This window comes from Paroedura picta, chromosome 10, assembly GCF_049243985.1.
Source record: "Paroedura picta isolate Pp20150507F chromosome 10, Ppicta_v3.0, whole genome shotgun sequence".
Lineage (NCBI taxonomy): Eukaryota > Metazoa > Chordata > Lepidosauria > Squamata > Gekkonidae > Paroedura > Paroedura picta.
Genome location: NC_135378.1, coordinates 12,106,273 through 12,130,119, shown reverse-complemented (window position 1 = coordinate 12,130,119; position 23,847 = coordinate 12,106,273). Strand labels below are relative to the sequence as shown.

The 23,847-nt window shown below is 58.6% G+C and overlaps 1 protein-coding gene across 1 annotated transcript; it reads left to right on the top strand.

Annotated features, from left to right (window-relative positions):
- The first annotated feature begins 16,741 nt into the window (after positions 1-16,741).
- Positions 16,742-21,862, top strand: NKX3-2 (NK3 homeobox 2). Its single transcript, XM_077301568.1, has 2 exons — positions 16,742-17,398; positions 20,614-21,862. Exons 1-2 carry the CDS (start codon positions 16,882-16,884, stop codon positions 21,165-21,167), a joined length of 1,071 nt encoding a protein of 356 aa, XP_077157683.1. The 5' UTR covers positions 16,742-16,881; the 3' UTR covers positions 21,168-21,862.
- The last annotated feature ends 1,985 nt before the right edge of the window (positions 21,863-23,847 follow it).

Sequence of the window (23,847 nt, the reverse complement as noted above, 5' to 3'; positions counted from 1 at the left end):
AATAAGAGAGTAGGAAAAGCAGTCTTGGGATACAATCCCCAAAATGACAGAATGATCTCAGTTCGAATCCAAGGCAAACCATTCAACATCACAGTGATCCAGGTCTACGCCCCAACCACTGCTGCTGAAGAGGATGAAGTTGATCAGTTCTATGAAGCCCTACAACACCTTCTAGAAGCAACGCCCAAAAATGATGTGCTTATCATCATGGGGGATTGGAATGCTAAAGTAGGAAGCCAAAAGATAACCGGGATAACAGGCAAGTTTGGCCTTGGAGTACAAAATGAAGCAGGGCACAGGCTGGTAGAATTTTGTCAAGAGAATACAATGGTCATAGCAAACACTCTTTTCCAGCAACCCAAGAGACGACTCTACACATGGACATCACCATACGGTCATCACAGAAATCAGATTGACTATGTGCTCTGCAGCCAAAGATGGAAAAGTTCTATCCAGTCAATAAAAACAAGACCAGGAGCTGATTGTGGTTCAGATCATGAGCTTCTTGTTGCAAAATTTAGGCTTAAATTGAAGAAAGTAGGGAAAAGCACTAGGCCACTCAGGTATGAACTAAATCATATCCCCGACGAATACACTGTGGAGGTGACAAATAGATTTAAGGAATTAGATCTGATAGACAGAGTGCCTGAAGAACTATGGATGGAGGTTCGCAACATTGTACAAGAGGTAGCAACTAAAACCATCCCAAAGAAAAAGAAATGCAAGAAATCAAAATGGCTGTCTGAGGAAGCTTTACAAATAGCTAAGGAGAGAAGGGAAGTGAAAGGCAAGGGAGAAAGAGAAAGATACACCCAATTGAATGCAGAATTCCAGAGAAAAGCTAGAAGAGATAAGAATGTCTTCTTAAATGAACAGTGCAAACAAATAGAAGAAAACAATAGAATGGGGAGCACCAGAGATCTTTTCAAGAAAATTGGAGATATGAAGAGAACGTTTCATGCAAAGATGGGTATGATAAGGGACCAAAATGGTAGGGACCTCACAGAAGCAGAAGAGATTAAACAAAGGTGGCAAAATTATACAGAAGAACTATACAAGAGCGAGCTTAACATCCCTGATGACCACAATGGGGTAGTTACTGACCTGGAGCCAGACATCCTGGAATGTGAAGTCAAATGGGCCTTAGGAAGTCTGAGCAACAATAAAGCTAGTGGTAGTGACAGCATTCCAGTTGAACTATTCAAAATCTTAAAGGACGATGCAGTAAAAGTGCTACACTCAATATGCCAGCAAATTTGGAAAACTCAACAATGGCCACAGGATTGGAAAAGGTCAGTTTACATTCCAATCCCAAAGAAGGGCAATGCCAAAGAATGTTCAAACTACCGCACCATTGCACTAATCTCTCATGCTAGCAAAGTTATGCTCAAAATCCTACAAGCTAGGCTCCAGCAATATGTGGACCGAGAACTTCCAGAAGTACAGGCAGGATTTCGAAGAGGCAGAGGAACTAGAGATCAAATTGCCAACATACGCTGGATCATGGAGAAAGCTAGGGAGTACCAGAAGAACGTCTACTTCTGCTTCATTGACTATGCTAAAGCCTTTGATTGTGTGGAGCACAACAAATTGTGGCAAGTTCTTAAAGAGATGGGAATACCAGAGCATCTTATTTGTCTCTTGAGAAATTTATATGCAGGTCAAGAAGCAACAGTGGGAACTGAACATGGAATCACTGACTGGTTCAAAATTGAGAAAGGAGTTCGGCAAGGCTGTATACTGTTGCCTTGCCTATTTAACTTGTATGCAGAGCATATCATGAGAAATGCGGGATTAGAGGAGTCACAAATTGGGATCAAGATTGCAGGGAGAAATATCAACAACCTCAGATATGCAGATGATACCACTCTAATGGCCGAAAGTGAAGAGGAACTAAAGAGCCTGTTGATGCGGGTGAAGGAGGAGAGTGCGAAAGTTGGCTTGAAACTCAACATCAAGAAAACAAAGATCATGGCATCCAGCCCTCTCAATTCCTGGCAAATAGAAGGGGAAGAAATGGAGATAGTGACAGATTTTATTTTCCTGGGCTCCAAGATCACTGCAGATGGGGACTGCAGCAAAGAAATTAAAAGACGCTTGCTCCTGGGGAGGAAAGCTATGGCAAATCTAGACAGCATCCTAAAAAGCAGAGACATCACCCTGCCAACAAAAGTGCGTTTAGTCAAGGCTATGGTATTCCCAGTTGCAATGTATGGCTGCGAAAGTTGGACCATAAGGAAGGCCGAGCGTCAAAGAATTGAGGCTTTTGAACTCTGGTGCTGGAGAAGACTCTTGCGAGTCCCTTGGACTGCAAGGCGAACAAACCGGTCAGTCCTAGAGGAGATCAGCCCTGACTGCTCTTTAGAAGGCCAGATCCTGAAGATGAAACTCAAATATTTTGGCCACCTCATGAGAAGGAAGGACTCCCTGGAGAAGAGCCTAATGCTGGGAGCGATCGAGGGCAAAAGAAGAAGGGGACGACAGAGAATGAGGTGGCTGGATGGAGTCACTGAAGCAGTAGGTGCAAACTTAAATGGACTCCGGGGAATGGTAGAGGACAGGAAGGCCTGGAGGATCATTGTCCATGGGGTCGCGATGGGTCGGACACGACTTCGCACATAACAACAAAACCTTATCACATGTTGTGGCCTCTCGGCAGAGCCTGGGTTTGTTGTCACCTCCTCAAGGCTATGAGAATGTATTTCTGTTTTTCTTACACATGTGTCTTTTCTCTGGCTCCCCTCCCTTGGGAACTGTCAAGTTTGGGGCGGGAGAATTGTATTGATAAGCAGAAGCAAATCTGTACTCTAGTCAGATTTGACTTCTCAGTCCTATGGCGTGTAGTACTTTCCAATAAAGCTTTCTTTAATTAAGAAGCCTGTTGTGAGTTCTCTGCACGTTTGACACTCTGCACTCGTAACCACTATAGCAAACTGGCTCTCAAGGGGATGTCAGTCACTTGAAGGAAGGATATCACAACACATTTGGAGTCAGAGGGGAAGCCAACCTCTAGACAGAAACTGGACACCTATTGAAATGACATCACAAAGAGCGTACCTGACTTCCCCTGGACACAAGGGGATGTCAGTTAGTGGCAGTGTGGATATCAGAACACACTAGGAGTCTGAAGGGACGCTCACGTCCAAGTAAAAATTAGAGACCTATTAAAACGACATCACAAAGGCCTCACCTCTATTGCACTGGAGATGAGGGAATGTCTCTTCTGGCATGGGGGATAACATAACACACTAGAAGTCAGAGGGGGAGCCATCCTCCAGCTGGAATCTTGAGATCTACTGAAATGACATCACAAAGCACTTATCTAAGTTCTCCTGGAGACGAAGGAATGTCTCTTACTGCCATGGGGGATAAGATCATAGAATCATAGAGTTGGAAGGGGCCATATAGGTCATCTAGTCCAACCCCCTGCTCAATGCAGGATCAGCCCAAAGCATCCTAAAGCATCCAAGAAAAGTGTGTCTCCAACCTTTGCTTGAAGACTGCCAGTGAGGAGGAGCTTACCACCTACTTAGGCAGCCTATTCCACTGCTGAACTACTCTGACTGTGAAAAAATTTTTCCTGATATCTAGCCTATATCGTTGTACTTGTAGTTTAAACCCATTACCGCATGTCCTCTCCTCTGCAGCCAACAGAAACAGCATCCTGCCCTCCTCCAAGTGACAACCTTTCAAATACTTAAAGAGGGCTATCATGTCCCCTCTCAACCTCCTTTTCTCCAGGCTGAACATTCCCAAGTCCCTCAACCTATCTTCATAGGACTTGGTCCCTTGGCCCCAGATCATCTTCGTCGCTCTCCTCTGTACCCTTTAAATTTTATCTACATCCTTCTTGAAGTGAGGCCTCCAGAACTGCACACAGAACTCCAGGTGTGGTCTGACCAGTGCCATATACAATGGGACTATGACATCTTGTGATTTTGATGTGATGCCCCTGTTCATACAGCCCAAAATGGCATTTGCCTTTTTTACCGCTGCATCACACTGCCTTCTCATGTTTATCTTACAATCCACAAGTACCCCAAGGTCTTGTTCACACACAGTGATACCTAGAAGCGTATCCCCCATCCAGTATTGGATGGAATTGTAGTCCATGGACATCTGGAGGACCACAGGTTGACTACCCCTGTTCTAAGCCACTTTTCTCTACCTGAAGGAATCTCAAAGTGACTTCCAATCCCCTTCCCCTTCCTCTCCCCACAACAGACATCCTGTGAGGGAGGTGAGGCTGAGAGAGCCCGGAGATTCCTTCCCTATCAAAACAGCTTTATCAGTGCTGCGGAAACTATGAGCTGTGGACAAAGCAGCCATGAGAATTCAAGAAAAGCAATATATGAAAGTCAGTGGCTCAAAGTAATAAAAAGGGAAGAGAGCAGAATGGTTAGAGCAGGGGTAGTCTCATGGGAATTGTAGTCCATGGACCTCTGGAGCATTGGATTTATACCTAGAATACTGAGGGTCCAATTCCAACTCTGAGTGACCTTGGGCCAATCACTGTCTTGCATCCCAACCTCCCACGCTGGGTGGTTTTGGATGAAATGGAGGAGTGCTCCTTGGAGGAGAGGTGAGGTATAAATCACATAGATGAGTTGTTTTCAGATTTTAGAAAACCAGGGGCCTCCATTTTGATTCAGACTTTTTTCCTGGAGTGTGATCTTAATTTTCTGTTTTAAAGCACTTATGTAACCCAGTCTAGACTACATTGACAAAATACCACGTTAGCAATGTTAAAGAAGGTCCAGGCGTGGTCAAACAGTTTGCCCGACCCCCCCCCCCGTATGAAATGATCCAATGGAGTTGTCAGGGTTTGCCTCCCATGCTATGTCATGGTTGCCCTGCACAAGGGCTTTGGCTTGCTGAGGAAGACACCCGATGTGGGATTTAAGACTAGCCCGCTGTCTCCTGATTGGTCCAAGTGCCTGGAAGGGCTCCAGGACGGAAGTGCCATGACCGATAAACTGGCGAGTCTTGTTGCCAATCCCTGAAGGAAGCAGCCTGCAAACTGGACCATATGACGCCCCCACAACCTAAAAGAACCAGGGATCACAACATTGCCATCAAAAGAGAGAGCTGGAGCAGCCTGGCCTTTTTCTTTAAAAGCAGGGAATAAACCAGCCTAAAAATCAGCAGCTGCATTAATTAGCGTGATGAGCAAACTACTCCAAAGTTGGTTAACTGCAGTCGGGAGCAGATGTGGGTCCACCAGGGGGAATTTCTATTGGTTTTGGCCAGGAATTCAGGGTGTGCTTTTCTGAGGTGACAGCGTGTTGTAATGGAAGTCAAAACAGAAATATGAAGGGATCCTCTTTCTGCCTCCCAACAATTAATGGGCCCTTGGAGTTTTTGGATAATAAGTTGAAATTAATTCAAAAGAACTTTCGGTTAAACATCCCAATTCCCCTCAGGGGAACAGGCTTCCTCAGGAAGTGGAGGGTTCTCCTTCCTTGAAAGTTTTTAAGGAGGGACTAGAGAGCCATCGGACAGAAATGCTGGTTCTGGGAACTTAGATTGTAGCCTTGTGCGCTTCGGCACGCTTTGGCCGACATTCAAGCCCGAGGTGGCTACAAGCCTAATTCTGAGTGGGCGGGCAGAAGGGACGGTGTCCGTGCTTGGCACTTGTGGCCCCTTCATGTATGCCCAGGGAAATGCTGATCACCACTTTGGGGTCAGGAGGTGAATTTCTTCCAGGCCAACCTGGCCAGGAAGTCTTTTTTGGGGGGGCATCATCTGGGCATGGAATTGGGGTCACCGTGGGTGGGCAGATAGTGTTACCCAAATTGGATCCCTCAAAGGCAGGGGTAGTCAAACTGCGGCCCTCCAGATGTCCATGGACTACAATTCCCAGGAGCCCCCTGCCAGCGAATGCTGGCAGGGGGCCCCTGGGAATTGTAGTCCATGGACATCTGGAGGGCCGCAGTTTGACTACCCCTGCTCAAAGGGAATTGTGGGGAATTCTGAATAGGCTGGGCAACTCAAGATCATTTCTACCCATTTTTATGGGGTCCTTTCCCTGAGAAAAGTCCTTCTCAAATAAAGATTATAATTAAGCATATATTCAGGGAGATTTGTTTTGGAGAAATATTGGGATACATTCAAAATTCACACACAAGCAAAAACATACACTGACTAAATTCTACTGGGGGAAAGTTTAGCTAAACAGGGAAATACTGCATCTGAGTGAGTCCAGGAAGCAAAGACAAGGAGCTGACGACACCCAGCTTTATCTCGGCCGCCCAGATTACCCCCCAGAACCATTTGTCAGATGTTTGGAAGCTGTGGCTGGATGGCTTGAGCAAAGTCTCCTGAAACTCAACCCCTCCAGACGGAGGTCCTGTGGCTGAGAAGTAGGAGGGCAGAACAAGAAGCACACTTACCCGTCCTGGCTTGGATGCAACTTACCACCATACCCCAGGCCAGGAATTTGGGGGTGACCATGGATGCCTCGCTGACAGTGGAGGCACATATAAAGAAAGCAGCCCACCAGGAGGGGCATGGGTGGGCTACAGCAACCAGATGTTCAATCCCTTGATCAAGTCCAAACCAATGCTGACCCACGCCACTCCACTGCTCACAGGCACCAGGAGAGCCCTGTAGGGGGAAGCCTCTCAGACAATAGACACCCCACCCCTACCATGGATTCGAGACTGGTACAGGACCGGGAACCCAGGCACAGCTAGTTCTTTCTGGGCCACTGTTTCACCCTCCCACACCCAGGTTTTGGTCACACAACCAAGGTTTGCCCCCAACTCCATGAAAAAGTCCTACAGAGTCAATGCCTTGGTGTAAATTGATCTTGCATTGCAGAGCACCAGTTCCTCCCTAGCCTCCACCCTCACATATCTGGGGATAGAATGGAGGTTAGAAGAGGAGCAAGCATGCCCTGGCCCATGGCTGTGTCGTCATGACCAGGGCCCATGTGGGTCTGCATAGATCCCAGATCTTCTATTGTCCAACCTCCCCCTAGCATAACACCCTCTGCTTGTCACTGTCAGGATTCTGGCCCCATATTGGGCCTCTACAGTCAGCATTCCCCCAATTTCCCTGCATTTGGGGAGGCCAACCAACTATCCCCAAGCTAACTAATACTAACCTACTACCCAGCCATACTTTCCCCCCCCCATTCCACCCAGCCCATAGCCTCCCTCTTAATCCCTCTGCCCTCCCTAACCACAACCCAGCAACTGGTTAACTCCTGGGGGAGGTGTTCAGGATCTAGATCCCACCTGCCAACAGGGGCTCTCCTGGTCCCTTGCTCAGCCTAGTACCCTAACTAAGCTAAACCAACCCTCTCCTTTATTTGCCCCTATCCACACACACACACACACACACACACCCCACACTTTTATTGGGGTCTGCACCACTTTGATCTCAACTCCAAGCTGTAACTTGAGGACCATTCAGATCTACTGGGTGACAGCAAGAGACAAGAGAATTATTTCTCAGGTCGATCCCTCCAGCCACCACCAGGTGTTGCTGGAGGTCTTGTTCTCAGCAGTCGAACCCCAGCGATCCATGTTCTCTGGGCAGTGTCGTGCAACAGGTGACACTGCCCCTTTCCACCAGGCAGCTGCTCAGCCAATGAGGATGTCCCACTCAGTTGAAAAAGTCCCGGTCCTCCAGTGTGTCCCCCTCTCCTCGCCGCCCCTGCTGTCCCTCGCCCTCCTGACAGGCACCAGCTGCTCATCCAATGAGGATGTCCCACACAGTTGAAAAAGTCCCGGTCCTCCAGTGTGTCCCCCTGTCCTCACCGCCCCTGCCGCCCCTCGCCCTCCTGACAGGCACCGGCTGTACGGACTCTCCCGGCCACACACAGGCTTCAGCAGCCACTACTCCCTCCAAGCCCTCCACCTTGCACACCGCACCAAGCCAAAGCTTTGCCCCTGCTAGGTTGGGTGGCCAGAGCCAAGACACAAGGCCATAAGGGTAATGCTGGTCTCCATCATTCTGCTGCAACAGATGGAATCATTTCCTTGAGCCCCGGTGGGGAATAGCTGCTCATCACCCTGAGATCTCATACTTTCACTGGCTAAGACTCCTGGGATATCCTCATCAAGCCCATTGAATGGGAAGGAGGGGGGCGGTACAGGTGGCATTCCCAGGGTGGCATACCTCCCCCCCCAGGTGGCTCGCCTTCCCTGGGCCCACCCCACCCCCCATGCCTCGCATCAGGTCACTCCCCCAGCTTTGATGTTGCTGAGCCAGGGGCATCCATGACACGAGAATTCAAAAGAAATTCCATCTAAACATCCAGAAGAAGTTCCTGACAGTAGGAGCGGTGGAACAGGCTTCATCAGGTGGTGGTGGTTTTTCCATCTTTGGAGGTTTTTAAACAGAGGCTGGATAGCCATCTGATGGAGAGACTGATTCTGGGAAGGCTCAAGGGGGTGGCAGGTCACAGTGGATGAGTGATAGGGTTGTGAGTGTTCTGTATAGTGCAGGGGGTTGGACTAGATGACCCATGATGAGGGGGTTGGACTAGATGACCCTTGGACTAGATGACCCCCTTGTGTAGGGGGTTGGACAGGGGGTTGGACTAGATGACCCTTGGACTAGATGACCCCCTTCCAATTCTATGATTCTATGATTCTAACGCTTGTGAAATTCCTGCCTTCTGCAGGGGGTTGGACTAGATGACCCTTCCAACTCTATGGTTCTAAGTTGTCTTGTGATCTTTCAAAAGAAAAAGGCCTTGGTGTGTGTGTGTGTGTGTAAAACACACACACACACCCCTGCTGCCTCCCTGTGAGTGCCAATACCTATGTCTTTAATTTATTTGTGCTCTGCCTTCCTCCTCAATGGGAACCCAAAGCGGTGTACAAGAGTCTCGTCTCCTCCACTGGATCCTCATTCACAACCATCCTGTGAGGTAGGCCAGGCTGGGAGAGAGTCAGTGGCCCCAGGTCACCCAGCAGGCTGCCAGAGACTAGAGCAAGACGGGTCCCCGTGTTAGCTGATCTGCAGCTCCTCCCCTGCCACAAATGTTGGGTGTCTTTAAGGTGCTCCTGGGCTCAGGTCCTTTTCCACAACTTCACCACATCACCACGCTGGCTGCCAGCCACAGAAGCCTCTGATTTCCCGGCCACCATCCGTGGCGTCTCGCTGCGCCCAGAGGCAATTGCTTCCAGCTAACCGCTTCACCGGCTGGACACTACATGGCAACATCCTTAAATTCAAACACTCAGTTTAAAACAGGGGTAGTCAAACTGCGGCCCTCCAGATGTCCATGGACTACAATTCCCAGGAGCCCCCTGCCAGCATTCGCTGGCAGGGGGCTCCTGGGAATTGTAGTCCATGGACATCTGGAGGGCCGCAGTTTGACTACCCCTGGTTTAAAACCTTTAATTGGTTGACAGCTGGCTTTAAAAGCATTTTAACTCTCCTTGATCCTTCCCACCCCCCTGGCCCCTCCTCAAGAGGAAACAAACTGCCTTTCAGCGCTGGAGAGAAAATGCAAACAGCCCGTACTGGATGAGACCCGTCTAGGGGGTGAAGGACGTCCCCCTCCTTTTCTCTCTTTGGGTCCCAGGTGTCAGGAAGCAATTGAATTGCACCGGCAAATGTCACGTCAATTAGGCGGAGAGTTTTACTGGGAGTTGTCACACGCGTGATGCAATAATTTCACTCTAAACGTCAAAGCTCATTAATGTGAGCGAGGAAGAAAAAACACAGGAAAAGGGGTAATGGGAACAATCACAGGCGAAATAGCCCGTCGCCGTTTTCAAGCCCAAAATGAAATCCTTTTTTCTTTTCTTTTTTTCCCCCTGGTTCAGTGCCCAAAGAAAGCAGAAATCTGGAAGGTTTTCTTTGGAGACAATGAGTTTTAATATAAACAGTCGCTCCAAACGGTTCAGTAACAGGACCAGCACTTGACTTGGTTCTGCCAGATTTGTTTCTTTTTATTTCAAAAAGACTAAATAGGTAATTTGGGTGGCATTTCAACAGACGGGGCTTCTGAGCCAAGAGTAAGGATTCTGGAGGAGGCATGGGACTCACGCCCCTGGCCATGGGACAGCATGGCTTTCAGGGAAGGCCCAAAGCAGAAACGCTTTATCACCCTGCCAGAAGCTGGATCCCCTTATAAAGCAGTGGTCCCCAACCTTTCCGAGGCTGGGGACCGGCAGGGCATCGGGCCGCGCCCCCGCGGACCGCGCCCGTGCGGGCCACGCCCGCGGATCGGGCCGCGCCCGCGGGCCGCGCCCGCGGATCGGGCCGCACCCGAGCCGCGCCCGCGAGCCGCGCCCGGGCCGCGCCCACGGATCGGGCCGCGCCCGCGGATCGGGCCGAGCGGACATGGCCCGCACAGGCGCGGCCCGGCCCTGATTCCCTCTCCCCGCCTCCCGCAGTAAGAAGCTTCCCGGGCCGCAAGCTTGCGGCCTGGGAAGTTTTTTACTGCGGGGGCGGGGCGGGGCGAGGGAGCTGCGGCCCGGTGCCATGGCCTTTGCGGCCCGGCACCGGGCCGCGGCCCGCAGGTTGGGGACCACTGTTATAAAGGACTCAGACCTGGGGCTTTAATGGTGAGAGTTAGAACCTTGAGCCTTCTTTGGCCTCCCGTCATCATCCTGTACTCGAATAGGGTGTTGTGGCAGGTTGAGGAAGACCTTCAAAACCAGCAATTGACTATCCACATGGCCAAAGCTGCTGCCACCAATCACCAAACGTATTATAAAGGTAAAGGTAAAGGTATCCCCTGTGCAAGCACCGAGTCATGTCTGACCCTTGGGGTGACGCCCTCCAGCGTTTTCATGGCAGACTCAATACGGGGTGGTTTGCCAGTGCCTTCCCCAGTCATGACCGTTTACCCCCCAGCAAGCTGGGTACTCATTTTACCGACCTCGGAAGGATGGAAGGCTGAGTCAACCTTGAGCCGGCTGCTGGGATTGAACTCCCAACCTCATGGGCAAAGCTTTCAGGCGGCTGCCTTAACACTCTGCGCCACAAGAGGCTCTTAAACGTATTATAAACAAGGCCAAAACTACAGCAGTGTATTGGCTTAGAGGACAACCTGCTCCACCAATCGCCAGCTAAAGGATAAAAAGAAAGAAAAAGAAGAAAGTGTGGCACACCACTCAGGGCTTCAGAGTAGATTCTGGGAGACCCAGGTTCGAATCCCCAGTCTGCTACGCAAGCTCATTGGGTGGTGATGTGCCTGTCACATGGCCTCAGCCTGACCTACCTCACAGGGTTGTTGTGAGGATAGAAAGGAGGAGAGAAGAATGACATATGCTGCTTTGGTCCCCAGTGTGGAAAAAGGTAGAGAATCACCTTCCCTTCCTCTCCCCACAATAGACCACTTGTGAGGAAGGTGAGAGAGCTCAGGGAGAACTGGCCAGACCAAGGTCACCCAGCTGGCTGCATGTGGAGGAGGAGTGGGGATCGAACCCAGGGATCCCAGCTAGAGGCCGCCCCTCTTAGCCATGGTGCCACGCTGGCTCTTAAGGGCAATCCGCTTGCAAGGCAGCAGAGGAGGTGCCCAGTCAGCCTGAGGCGAGGCAAGGGAGAGGGAGCCTGCTGGGCCCTGGACTCAAAGGAGGCAGGGAGGCAGGGGCAGGGGCAGGGGCAGGGGCAGGGGCAGGGGCAGGGGCAGGGGCAGGGGCAGGGGCAGGGGCAGCGGCCTCCTGAAGTTGGGCAGAGGGGACCCAACTGAGCTCCACGCAAGGCAAGGCAAGGCAAAGCAGAGCACGACGCCTGTCAAAAGGGAGGCAGAGAGCAGCAGCAGGCAAACCACCCAGCCTGGCTGAGCCCCACATGAGGCCCGGGGCAGCACCCAGCCCAGCTCTGCACAGCCCATCCCAAGACCCCCATTCCCAGGGGTGGAAGAGGGGGAGGAGCTGGAGAGAGTTCACGTCATAGATGGGAAGGAGAGGAGTCAAAGTGGGGAATCAAGGGGGGCTTGGGCTTGGGGAACAGGGCGAGTGGGCGAGTGGGGCTGGCCAGCCGGTTTCCTCAAGAGTAAGCCTTGCTCCACTCCGCAGCCTTGCTGCCGCTTTAATCACCCCCCACACGCCCGAGGAAAGGAGACACTGAATTTCCCGCCGCTGCCTACTCGGCAGACTTCGAAGGCCCTGGGCGCCAACTCGATCCCAGGCCTTACTCAGAAGCAAACGCGGACTGCGACCGCTCCTGCACGTTCCAGCCCTCGCCTGGGGAACAAACCCAATTCAAAGTTGTTGTTGTTGTTAGGGGCGAAGTCGTGTCCGACCCATCGCGACCCCATGGACAATGATCCTCCAGGCCTTCCTGTCCTCTACCATTCCCCGGAGTCCATTTAAGTTTGCACCGACTGCTTCAGGGACTCCATCCAGCCACCTCATTCTCTGTCATCCCCTTCTTCTTTTGCCCTCGATCGCTCCCAGCATTAGGCTCTTCACCAGGGAGTCCTTCCTTCTCATGAGGTGGCCAAAGTATTTGAGTTTCATCTTCAGGATCGGGGCTTCTAAGGAGCAGGCAGGGCTGATCTCCTCTAGGACTGACCGGTTTGTTCGCCTTGCAGTCCAAGGGACTCGCAAGAGTCTTCTCCAGCACCAGAGTTCAAAAGCCTCAATTCTTTGACGCTCGGCCTTCCTTATGGTCCAACTTTCGCAGCCATACATTGCAACTGGGAATACCATAGCCTTGACTAGACGGACTTTTGTTGGCAGGGTGATGTCTCTACTTTTTAGGATGCTGTCTAGATTTGACATAGCTTTCCTCCCTGGGAGCAAGCGTCTTTTAATTTCTTTGCTGCAGTCCCCATCTGCAGTGGTCTTGGAGCCCAGGAAAATAAAATCTGTCACTACCTCCATTTCTTCCCCTTCTATTTGCCAGGAATTGAGAGGGCCGGATGCCGTGATCTTTGTTTTCTTGATGTGTGGATTGCAGAGAGTTAAATCAGTGGGTCCCCTGGATAAGCAGGGTAGTCCTGAGCCTCCTGCTGGGGCAGACAAGGGCTCTCCCAGCTCCACCCACCTCCCAGGGGGAGAAAGGGAAGGGCTCTTGTAAGCCCCTCGAGGGCTCCTTGGGGCAGGGGAAAGTGGTGAGTACAGAACCGGCTCTTCTGCTGCTTCAACTAGACTGCATGAGGGTGACATTTTGCCCTCCAGGATGGACTTGGAGAGGGGGGACGCGCGCAATGAGACCGGGTAGCCTCAAGGTGGCGCACTCTCCTTATGGTCTGGGCGCGCCAGAGGGAAAAGCTGCCTGGGCGACTTGACCGGCCGACCCTCCGCCTGTTCCTCCGGCCCAGAGGGGCCGGGATCGAAGGGGCCGGAGCAGCAGGGGTAAGCGAGCCTGCTGAGGGGCAGTCAGCCCCCGGGAAGGCAGTGCGGCCTGCTCTCCCCTGTAAGCCGCAGCAGAGGCGCCAGTAGCTCGTGGCCGGCCAGGTAGTCCGCGGGCGCCGTGATGGGGAGCTTGGAGGGCGGGCGGCGCGAAGGGGAAGCTGCTCCGTGAATCTGCCCCCCCCCCACGGGGCCAGTGTGCTTCCAGGAGCGCGGAGCGAGTACCGAGAGAGCCCCCCTCACCGGGCCGGAGGGGAGGGTCATCTTTGCGCGCCGCCTGACCTCCCCCGGATTTGGGGCAGGGGCTTTCCGGGGGCACCGACAGCCCTCCCCTCCTGGGGCTTGCCCCTCCCTCCCACGGGGCCTCCTCCGGCCCTGCCAGGCGCTTTGCCAAGGGCTGCTTCGGGAGAGCCTCGGCAGCTTCCGACGGTCCCGACGGCTGCCCAGTTGCTGGACGGCCGTCGCTTCCGCTAGGTCTGCCTGGCGGGGGTGGGCCGGTGAAGCCTGGGACGGGACGGGACGGGAGGGACGGGGCCGCCTGTTGCAATGCTGCGGCCAGGGCGGGCGGCGGGATGCTCCGTTCGGTGCCCCGGGGCTGCGGTTCCCCTCCTCCTTGCTGTTCTCTGTGCCGCGGGATCCCTCGCAACGGGGCTGACCTCCCGGAGTCCGCCGTGGGCGCTGAGTGCGGGGCATTGCCACCCCCGGGCCGGGGAAGGGGCAGAGGAGAGTCCCGGGGAGAGGCGCGGCAACCCGGGAAAGAGCCGATCCCGATCCCGGCCGTCGTGCGCCGCGCCCTCGGCCTCCCCTTCCCGGAGGCTGAGCTGCCAGCCTGGGGCCGGCGCGGTCTCCTCCGCCGTCTCCAGCCAGCTAGCCGTCCACGCTTCGTCGTGCGGCAGGAGCGGGGGCCGGTGCCGCGGGCGCCGTGAGAAAGGAAGGGGGCCAGCCGCGGCCTTCGGGCAAACGGGCCGGGGCGAGGACAGGCCCAGCGCCGGCTCCGACCCCTTTCCCGGAGGGCTCCCTCGACGGGCGGCCGGGCCTCGCTTCTCTCGTCGGACGCCCGCTCGTCTTCGTCGCCGGTGCGCTCCCGGGGCTCCAGCGAAAGCGCCCGCCTGCCCGCCCGGCCTCGACGGCCAGTGGAAGGGCCTCTGCCCCGGCTCAGACCACCCGGCAGACACACGCACCCCCCCGGCCGAAGCAGCTGCAGCTCCGCCCCCCCCCCCCACCCCGCGCCCCATGGTGCTCCAGCTTCCCGCGCCGCTCTCCCTTCTCCGCGAGCGGCTAAGTGAGTGCTTGCTCTTCAGGAAGAGGGCGCCGCATTCGCACTCAGCTCCGGGGAGGGGCTCGCGATGCTCAGCCCGGGCGCTGAAGAGGCTGCAGACCCTCCCCGTTCCCCCAATGTCAGCTGGTTTGCCCTCATTCCAACTTGAAAGCCCCCTCCGGCCATACACACTCATACACACCCCCCACCCCCAAATCCATCCTCTCCGGGCGCGGGGGATTCCAAGGGGCTGTTTCAGGATTCCTGCGGGAGGGAGGGAGGGAGGGAGGGAGGGGCTCGATTGGGTGGATTTTGGGCTCTGGGAAGACATCCCGAGGCGGCCGGAAACTCAGGCCATTCCCCCCCAATGTCCTCCCAGGGACACCTGTCAATTTCTGGCCTGTTCGCGAGGCGTGTCAGTGTCAGAGCCGTCGCCCGCTCTCCTTGGTCCTTGGTCAGCCGGCCACTCTGGCCTTTGGGATCACCCCAATTCCCCCCTGCCCGGCTTCTGTTCTCGTGGGCACCCTGGGGAAACCGGGAAGAGGCCTTTTGCGACCCAAGGCCCAGGGCAGGCCCCGTCCCACCCACAAGAGGCCCCCACCGCCCGTCCAGACCCATCTCTCTGCAGATCTCTTCCCTCCCAGCGAAAGGCTGAGATTCAAGGGCCAGAGGCGCACCCCCATGCCCCAGCTTCCTCGGCCGCAGAGCGCGGCTGAATTAGCCCCCCCCCCCCTTCCCAGGCAGCAGGGTCGATGGGGAAATCTCTTGAGAGAAGCCCGCTGGCTTTCAGATCCGGGCGGCGGGGCGGGGGGGGGGGCGTCACCGTGCTGGTCCGAGGCAGAAGGACAAAGTTGGGGTCCGGGGGCTCCTTGGAGACCAGCCGAGTCCATCTGCGCAGGGCCCGCGAAGGTTTCCACGCAGACGAACCCTTGGCTGGCCTTCGAGGCGCCCCTGGGCGTTTGCTCGCCTGAGAAGCGATCGCCGTCCTCAGTACTCCTTGCCCCGTTTGATCCGGAGAAAAGGCTGGCCTCCCCAAACGCATCCCCGGGTATGAAATGAGGGCCCGCTCCGTCAGCGGAATACCTTTCAGTCCCCGGCGGCTAAAGACGTCCTGCGCTCCCGAGATGGGTTGGGCCGGCGCCTCGTTCTGGGGGAGCTCGAGGCCTCCTCCGTCGCCAGGATGGGAAACAGGGAGCTTGCGCCGGGATTCTCTTCTCGCGAACGACCCCGCGGCTCCCCTCCTCTTCGCTCCTTGCGCGCGAACCTGCGGCGCCACGACGACCCCCCCCCTCGCCCGCCCTCCCCCCCCCCCCATGCCTGGTTCCGACTGTCCGGCACGTGCAAGGCCTTCCTTCGGCTCGGAGGGCCGCTCGGGAGGAACCGCGCCGTCGGGTTTGGGGGCGCCAGAGCCCTGACAGGCAGCTGCCGGCGTCCCACTGTGGCCACGGCCCTCCCTCCGTGCGGGCCATCCGCCTGGCGTCCCGGGGAGAAAGGAGGCCTCGCTAGAGCCTCCAGAGTTAGGCGCCAGTCCTTGGCAAGGCAGAGAACCTCCAACTTCCGATCCGGCGCGGAGTTCGAATCCCGGGGAACTGTAGAAGGTCTTCGACGACGGCGAGAGTTCGTCTCCCCCGAGCGGGCACTTCCTTCCGCCTCTTTCTCCGACTCAGACGCCCTTTGAGCGGGGGAGGGGTGGGGGAGGGGTGGGGGAGGGGGGACACCTGGGCTCCTCTCTGGTGAGCCGGGCCGCGAACGGGGGGGGGGGGCTTGCTCTGCAGCTTGCAAAAGTGCGGCCCGACCGGAGGGCCGTCTGGGATCGCCGGAGACTTCCCGCCGGTCGGGCGCCCCTGGGTGGGGCTGGTGGGCGCGTCCGGCTCGGGGCCTCTGGCGGCGAAAGGGTTACCGGGGGTCCCGGGCCGGGGCTCCCCGCCGCCGCCGCCCTGCCTGCCTGCCTGCCTGGGGGAGCTCGGCGGCGCCCGGCGGAGCCAATCAGCGGCCGCCCCAGGCCGCCGCCTGCCCAATGGGCTGTCGCTCAGCCGGGAGGCCCGACAGCGGCGCGGCCGGGCGGAGAAAAGGCAGCGGCCGGCGCGGGGGCCGAGCAGAGGGCGGCGGGCGGGGCAGGAGGGGCGGCCCACGAGCCCAGCACCAGCACGAGCGAGCGTCGCAGCCGCGGGGGCGCCTGGCCCGGCCGACCGACGCCTATGGGAGCGCGGGCTCCGGCCGCCCGGCCGCCCGCCCCGACGGCGCCCCCGCGCCAGCCCCGGCTCCAGCCCCGGACGGCCATGAGGCGGCCCCGTTGAAGGCAGGCAGGCGGGCAGGCAGGCGGGCAGGCGGCCCGAGGAGACCCCCCCCCCCATGGCCCTGCGCGGCGGCGGCGGAGGAGGCGGCGGTGGAGGAGGCAGCCCGGCCCCGACGCCCTTCTCCATCCAGGCCATCCTCAACAAGAAGGACGAGCGAGGCGGCCGCGGCCTCCCGGCGGGCCGGCTGCAGCCGCTGCTCTCGCCCGCAGGGGGCGCCCCGGCCGGGCCCGACGTGGCGCCCGCCTGCTGCTGGAGGCTCTTCGGCGACGAGGCGGCTGCGCTGGCCCTGGCGCTGCAGCCCCCGCCGCCCCCGCCGCCGCCCCCCGCCGCCCCCGCCGCCTGGGACTCCGACTCGGCCGTCAGCGAGGAGCCCGAGCCCGGCAAGGACGACGACGACGACGACGACGAGGACGACGCGGCCGACGAGGAAGAGGAAGAGGCCGGCCGGCAGCGCAGAGCGGCCGCCCGCAGGCCCCGCCGAGGGCCCGCCTTCCCCGCGGGGGCCGCCTCCCCGTCGGAGCCCCCCGACACCGGCCTGGGCGACCGCCGCGAACTCCCGGCCCGGGTCTCAGGTAGGGGCGGCAGCGGGGCCATGGAGGGGACGGGGCCCCCAGGCTGGCTCTGAGCTCTGGGCAAAGACGGGGGGGGGGGAGCCGCGGCTGGAGCTGGCCTCGCCCTTCTGCGGAGAGCCCCTCCGCCTGAAACCGCTGCAGTGTCTCCAAGGGGCCGACCCCGCTCGAGGCCGGGGGACGGGATTTGGGCGGCTGCTCCCCCTGAGTCAGATCTCCCTGCCGGGCCGCTCCTGTGGCGATCTGGCGACAGCTGGCGCAAAGGAACCCGGGAGGAGGGGGGGCGACCCAGGGCGCCCCCGAGGGGGAGGCCGCAGCCCCTGCGCAGCGCTTGCAGCCGGCCAGCCCCCTCTGCCCGCCCGCTGCCAGGCTCAGGCGAGGCCCGAGGGCGGCGGGGGAGGGCGGCTGCTGGCTGGCTGGCCCGGCGCGTCTCTGCACTGCCCAACAACAGCGAAGACCGAGAGGGGGAAGGCCCCGAAGCCGAGCAGGGGCGCCCTCCCTCGTGGGCAGCATTCGACCGCGTCGGGCTTCAGGGCGCCGCCGGAGGGCTTCAGGGTCCGGCAACTCTCGGGGTTCTCGCCGCTTCGCCGCCGCCGGAGCCGCGCCCGTGTCGGTCCCGCCGCTCGGCTCTCCGCGGGGAAGGCGCCTTGCTTGATGGGGACGAGGAGGCGCGCTGCAAAGCCCAGCCGGGGCGAGGCGAGGCGAGGCCCGCGGGACCGGCGCTCAGCTCCTCGGTTCCGGGCACGCTCGGAGGAGCCCGGCAAAGACTGGCGTTTAAACCCGCCTCCCGGGCCCGGCCTGGCAGGACCTCCGTCCCACTCTCTTTGGGCGGCCTCGGGACGAGTCCGCGGGATTTCGGTCTCTTCCGCACGTCTTCGCTCTGCGGGCGAAGTTGCGGGAAGGAGCCCGGCCGCCTGGGCCTGGCCAATGGGGGGGGGGGGGGTCTGCTTGGTCCCAGAGGCCGGGCTCTTCCGGGCTCAGGTCGCGCAGCGCAGCGAGGCCCGCACAGATGCGGAGAGTAGCAGAGGGGCTGCCGCGAGGCCGGGCCGGGCCGGGACCGGCGCTCTTCGGACGCTCGAGCAGCGGGGGCAGGCGGAGGGGCCCAGAGGCCAGAAAGGCCCAGGAGGCCGTGGCGGGAGGGGGCGGGAGGGGGGCCGATGCGGTCCCCTTAACCGTCAAGTCGCGTCTAAGAGCGGGGTCCTACAGTGAGGATTTGTATGGGGTGCTCTGTCGAGCATTATGCTGGTCCTCTCTGGGAGGCCCATCTGGGCGGCTGGAGATTATCCGCCTGGCTCTGGGGCTCTCAAGCTCTCTTCCCTCGACTGCATAAATGGAATGTGGGAAATGGTTTAAAGAGTGTAAAATAAAGGCTTAAATCACCCGCCGCTATATAGAAAGACGCTCTTCGGGAGTGGTACTGCGCTGCAGTCGGCTCATAAGCAACGCCCGCTTTTGGAAGAAAGAAAGAAAGAAAGAAAGAAAGAAAGAAAGAAAGAAAGAAAGAAAGAAAGAAAGAAAGAAAATTATTAAATTTTAGACCACCCCTTTCTGTGAATAGGCTCGGGGCTATATATGTGTTAGAATTCAGTTTAAAGTACGATAAAAGCAATAAAACAATAAATATGCCAAATACGCCATTGGCCCTCTACTTCTCTATGTATTCACTCTGTTTTCACTGTCAGCAAACTAATTACTTGTCAGACAGACAGGCAGAGGACAGATAGATAGATAGATAGATAGATAGATAGATAGATAGATAGATAGATAGATAGATAGATAGATAGATAGATAGATAGATAGATAGATAGATAGATAATCTCCAAAGCCAGTGCGGCGTTGTGGTTCAGAGCGGCAGACTCTAATCTGGAGAACCAGGTTTGATTCCCCTTTCCTCCTCCACATGCAGCCAGCGGTGACTGTGGGCCAGTTCCAGTTCTCTCAGAGCTCTCTCAGCCCCACCTCCCTCCCAGGGTGTCTGTTGTGGGGAGAGGAAGGGAAGGAGGCTGGGAGTCGCTTTGGGACTCCTTCGGCCACAATAAACCAGTTCCTTAGGGGGTCTTGACTTTGAGACTCCGCTGTCATCCGGGATGGTGACGATCCGGTATTGAACTCCCCCCCCCCTTTGATCAAGCCTTTCTGGCGAGGGCGAGGGCGGGGGGGGGGGTTCCCGAGTTTCCGTCCACCAGCCTGCATTTGCTTCCCTCGGAAAGGGCGGCTGATCTGGCGTGAACGTCCCGGCGAGATGCCTTCACAGGTTCTGGAATCTGGACCACAAACGAGGCGGTGGTCAGAAGAACTGGGGGTCCGATAAGGCTGGGCAGATTGCGCCGAGAAAGCAAGGCCGTGGGGTGGCGAAGGCCTTCCTGGTGGGGAAAGGGACGGGAGGGATTAACAGCGGAGCTTCTCAGGCCCCTTGCTGGGCGGCGGAAGAGAGGCCCGCGGGGCTCCTTGGGCACGGGCTCAGGCGAGCACTTTCCGTCCAGTGCCACGACTTGCAAGTGGCTTTGGTCATTCCCTTGAGTTGGCACGGGAGGCTTTGAGGGGAGTTTTCATTGGGCCTAATTTTGTTACCGCCACGAGTGGCTTGCAGGAGTGGTGGGTTATAAATTCAACAATAAAACAAAATACAATACAGTTGCAAAGTGCTTTGTAAGGGCTTTATTTGGAGAAAGAAAGAAAGAAAGAAAGAAAGAAAGAAAGAAAGAAAGAAAGAAAGAAAGAAAGAAAGAAAGAAAGAAAGAAAGAAAGAAAGAAAGAAAGAAAGAAAGCTGGTGTGATTTGGAATGTGGGACAGAAAGGAAAGGTTTGGGGGTTATTAAAGGGACCCGGGAGGGCCCCGGAAGACCCTTTCTGGCTTGAGGGGGGGTCTTCAAGGGACGGGGGCATTTCACCCAAGCAGGACCTCAGGGCTGCAGCGGCCCCGTTTCACTCTCGTTTTCGGCCCCGCGGCGCAGGCCGGCGGGCCGTTGGCGGAGTCTGGCGACGGTGGTTGTTCCAAGGGAGGCCGCCTCCTCGGAAGGCCCAGGGACGCCGCCCGCCTTCTCCGAACGGACCCTTCTTTCCCAGTCCGGTTGGCTGCGCCAAGCTCCGTCCCTTGTGCCCCACGCGATGGGGGTCCGGGGCAGGGCGGGGGTCCGGGAGACGGGCGACCGGGGTAGGCGCCGGCTGGGCTCGATCGCTCAGTCCTGACGGCTCTTTGCGCCTCTCCCTCCCCGCAGGTCGAGGCGCCCCGGAGGAAGAAGACGAGGACGAGGAGGAGGACCATGGGCGCGCCAAGGGTGTCCCCCGGCTCTCCGAGGAGGACGAGGCGGCGGCGGCGGCAACCGCAGCCCCGACGGCTGTCTCCACGGCGGCGGCCGCCAAGCCGCGCAAGAAGCGATCCCGGGCGGCCTTCTCGCACGCGCAAGTCTTCGAGCTGGAGCGGCGCTTCAACCACCAGCGCTACCTGTCCGGGCCGGAGCGCGCCGACCTGGCCGCCTCGCTCAAGCTGACCGAGACGCAGGTGAAGATCTGGTTCCAGAACCGGCGCTACAAGACCAAGCGGCGCCAGCTGGCCGCAGACCTCCTGGCCGCCGCGCCCGCCGCCAAAAAGGTGGCCGTCAAGGTGCTGGTGCGCGACGACCAGCGCCAGTACCAGCCCGGCGAGCTGCTCCGGCCCCCGCCGCTCCTCGCCCTGCAGCCCTCCTACTACTACCCCTACTACTGCCTGCCCGGCTGGGCCCTCTCCGCCTGCGCCGCCGCCGCCGCCACCGCCGCCGGCACCACCCAGTGACTTGGCCCGCCTGCCCCGCACCGTCGGCAGAAGAGGCGCGCACGGCCGGAGCCGCAGGGCTGGACGGCGGGGAGAAGGCGGCGGGGGGGGGGGCAGCCCGCAGATGGCGCCGCTTGGAGCCCCCCTGGTCGCTTCAGGTCCCCCCTCGCCCGCGCCCTCCACCCGGCCGGCCCCTGGCGCCGCAGGACAGAAAAGGCCTGGGCCGCAGAGGTCTCCCAAGGCGCATCTCCCCCCAGGAGCTTCCCAGGGCCTCGGCGCCGGAGAACGTGGCTGGTTCGCCCCTGGCGGAGGCCTGATCCGGAGGGTCTTTGCGGAGAGAGACGATCGGAGCACTTTCCAGTTGTATGAAAATTGTTACAGTGATAATTATTATTTTTATATTCAATGTGAATAGTTTTAGTCGGGCCTGAGGGAGGTCGGCTGGCTGGCTTTTGGCGGGAGCTGAGATGCCCCGCGGGGCCTGCTGCCCCCAGTCCCGAGACTGCGCATCCACACGTGTCCCGGGAGTCCCCCGCGCAGAACTCCCCGCGGTTTTTAAAAGGCGGTTTCCGGGGACTTGCGAGGGGTGGGGGTTAAAATGCCCCGAGCAGTCCCGGTGCGGCCCCTCTTCTCCGGAGGGCTCTGCCTATCAGCGGCCCCCGAATGGTGCGTGGATGCTTGTTCCTCCCTCCCCCCCCCCCGGACGCTCCTCTTTATTGCCCTTCTTTAATTTATAAAAGTCGATTTATCTCTCTGCTGTTGCCTCCTTTCTCTGCCCGCCGCGGCTTCCTCGGGAGCAAGGGACTTTGCAAGCGGCCCGTTTGGGGAAACGGATTTCGAAACGGGGAGGGGGGGGAGGGATCCTCATGGCGCGATCCGGCCAAGCAGAGCAAAAGGCAGCGCTCTCCCGGGAGAACGGAAGCCTGGTCGAGCGCAGTAACTCCGCGGGAGCCCCGCTGATCGCTTCTCCTCCCTCGAGGAAGGGAGAGAAAACCGCCGCCCTCTGGCTCGGCTGCCGGGAAGGGAGTTGAGGCGTTTCCCACCGAGCCAGCGCCTGCCGTGCCGAGAAGCGGATCGCGACTGACTCCCAAGAAAGCGGCGCCTGGGACGGCGGCCTTGTTCCCGCGATGGTGCGCAGCGGGGTCAGGTGAGACGGCTTAAGGGGCTGCGGACCCAGCTCCCAGGCAGGGGGAGAAGGTGCGCTCTGTTGGAGGGGGGCAGGTCTGATTGCGAGAGCCGCGATCCCTGCCGTGCGGAGCCGGAGAGCCCTCGCTGTCCAGGGAAGCCCTCTCGGCCGCGTGTTGGAGCGCGGCGGGCAGCCCGAAAGGAAGTCCCCTTCCGCCCAACGTCTTGACCGAGCGGCTGGGATGGGCGCCCTCGCCCCCCCCCCCACGACCGGGTGGGAAGAGGCAGGGGAGAAGCGCCTCGACGGCCCCGGAGCCCTTGGGCACCCCGAGGAAGGGGAGGGAGGGTTTCCCGGACCTCGAGGTCCCCCGTGCCCCGCTCGGCAGTTCCGCCCCACGGCCCCTGCCTGCCGCCCAGGTGAGTCGCGCCCGTCCTGTCCGGAAAAGGGCTCGTCGCAGGCGAATCGTCCCCGCCTCCCTCGGCCAGCTGAGACCCGGCTGCTCCTCTCCTCTCCTCTCCCCGCCCAGCCCGCAGCCGGAGACCACCGAGGGCCGCTAGCAGTTTCGGAACGGATTGTCCAGCTCCCCGCACAAATTTGGGGCCGGTTTCCTCTACAACCCCGCGGGCAGCAGGGCGGTAGAGGGGCAGTAGAGGGGCAGAGTGTCATGTTGGGGCGCTGCTCTTTCCCCGCGTGCCCAGGAGCCCCCTCAGCCAGGATCGCCCCTCCAGCAACTTTACCGGACGACGGGGTGGGGGGCACTGGAAAGCTGCCCAATGAAACCGAAAGACCCCGTTTGCACGGAGAGCCGTTCTCCCGCGATCAGGCTGACCAAACCCCCACCCCCACCCCAGCCCACCCCCAAAACCCCGATCAAGTGGTCACAGCCAGTCTTGTGCCAACTCTGAGCAGCCGTGGAAATATATTTCATGGCAGATGCCTGGAACCGGTTCGCTTGGGCGGGAAACTGGCCGGGCATCCGCCGGGAAGCCGAGAGCCGCCCCGGTGTCGAACCACTGGCCGAGAAGCACTTCGGCCAAGCTGCGCGGCGGGCGGGGCGGGGGTCGGAGCCCGAAGGGGCGGCCCGGAGCAGCTGCCCTGAGTCTACTCTTGGGGGCCAACCGAGCCATCCGGGAAGACCCTGACCCGTAAGGCGGGAGGGGGTCCTCTGCACCAGGCCTGCCCCCTCCGCAAAAACAAGCGTCGCCCGTCCATCCACCTCCACACCCCTCTATCCGAAGGTACACTGCTCCTGAACATATAGGTTCCACCCCGCTATTTTGGCTAACACTCGATGCTGTGTCTGTCTGCAAACCTTCGGCTCCTGCAGTGCATAGAACTGTGCGAAGGACCGAAGGGTCCGGCTAAACCAGGGGGAGTCAAACGGTGGCCCTCCAGATGTCCATGGACTACAGTTCCCATGAGTCGCTGCCAGCGATGTCCATGGCCATCTGGAGGGACGCTGTTTGACTCCCCCTGCGCTAAACCGTCCCGCGGCCATCGGTTCCGTCAGCGTGCTGCAGCGCCGGCCAGCCGAGGGAAACTCATCCTGGGAGCTCCTTGGGTGCCAGGGAAGCT

Coding starts and splice junctions, on each gene's coding strand:
- NKX3-2 (XM_077301568.1), top strand. CDS start 16,882: ATGGCCCTGCGCGGCGGCGGCGGAGGAGGCGGCGGTGGAGGAGGCAGC. Junction 17,399..20,613: donor ACTCCCGGCCCGGGTCTCAG/GTAGGGGCGGCA, acceptor CCCTCCCCGCAG/GTCGAGGCGCCCCGGAGGAA.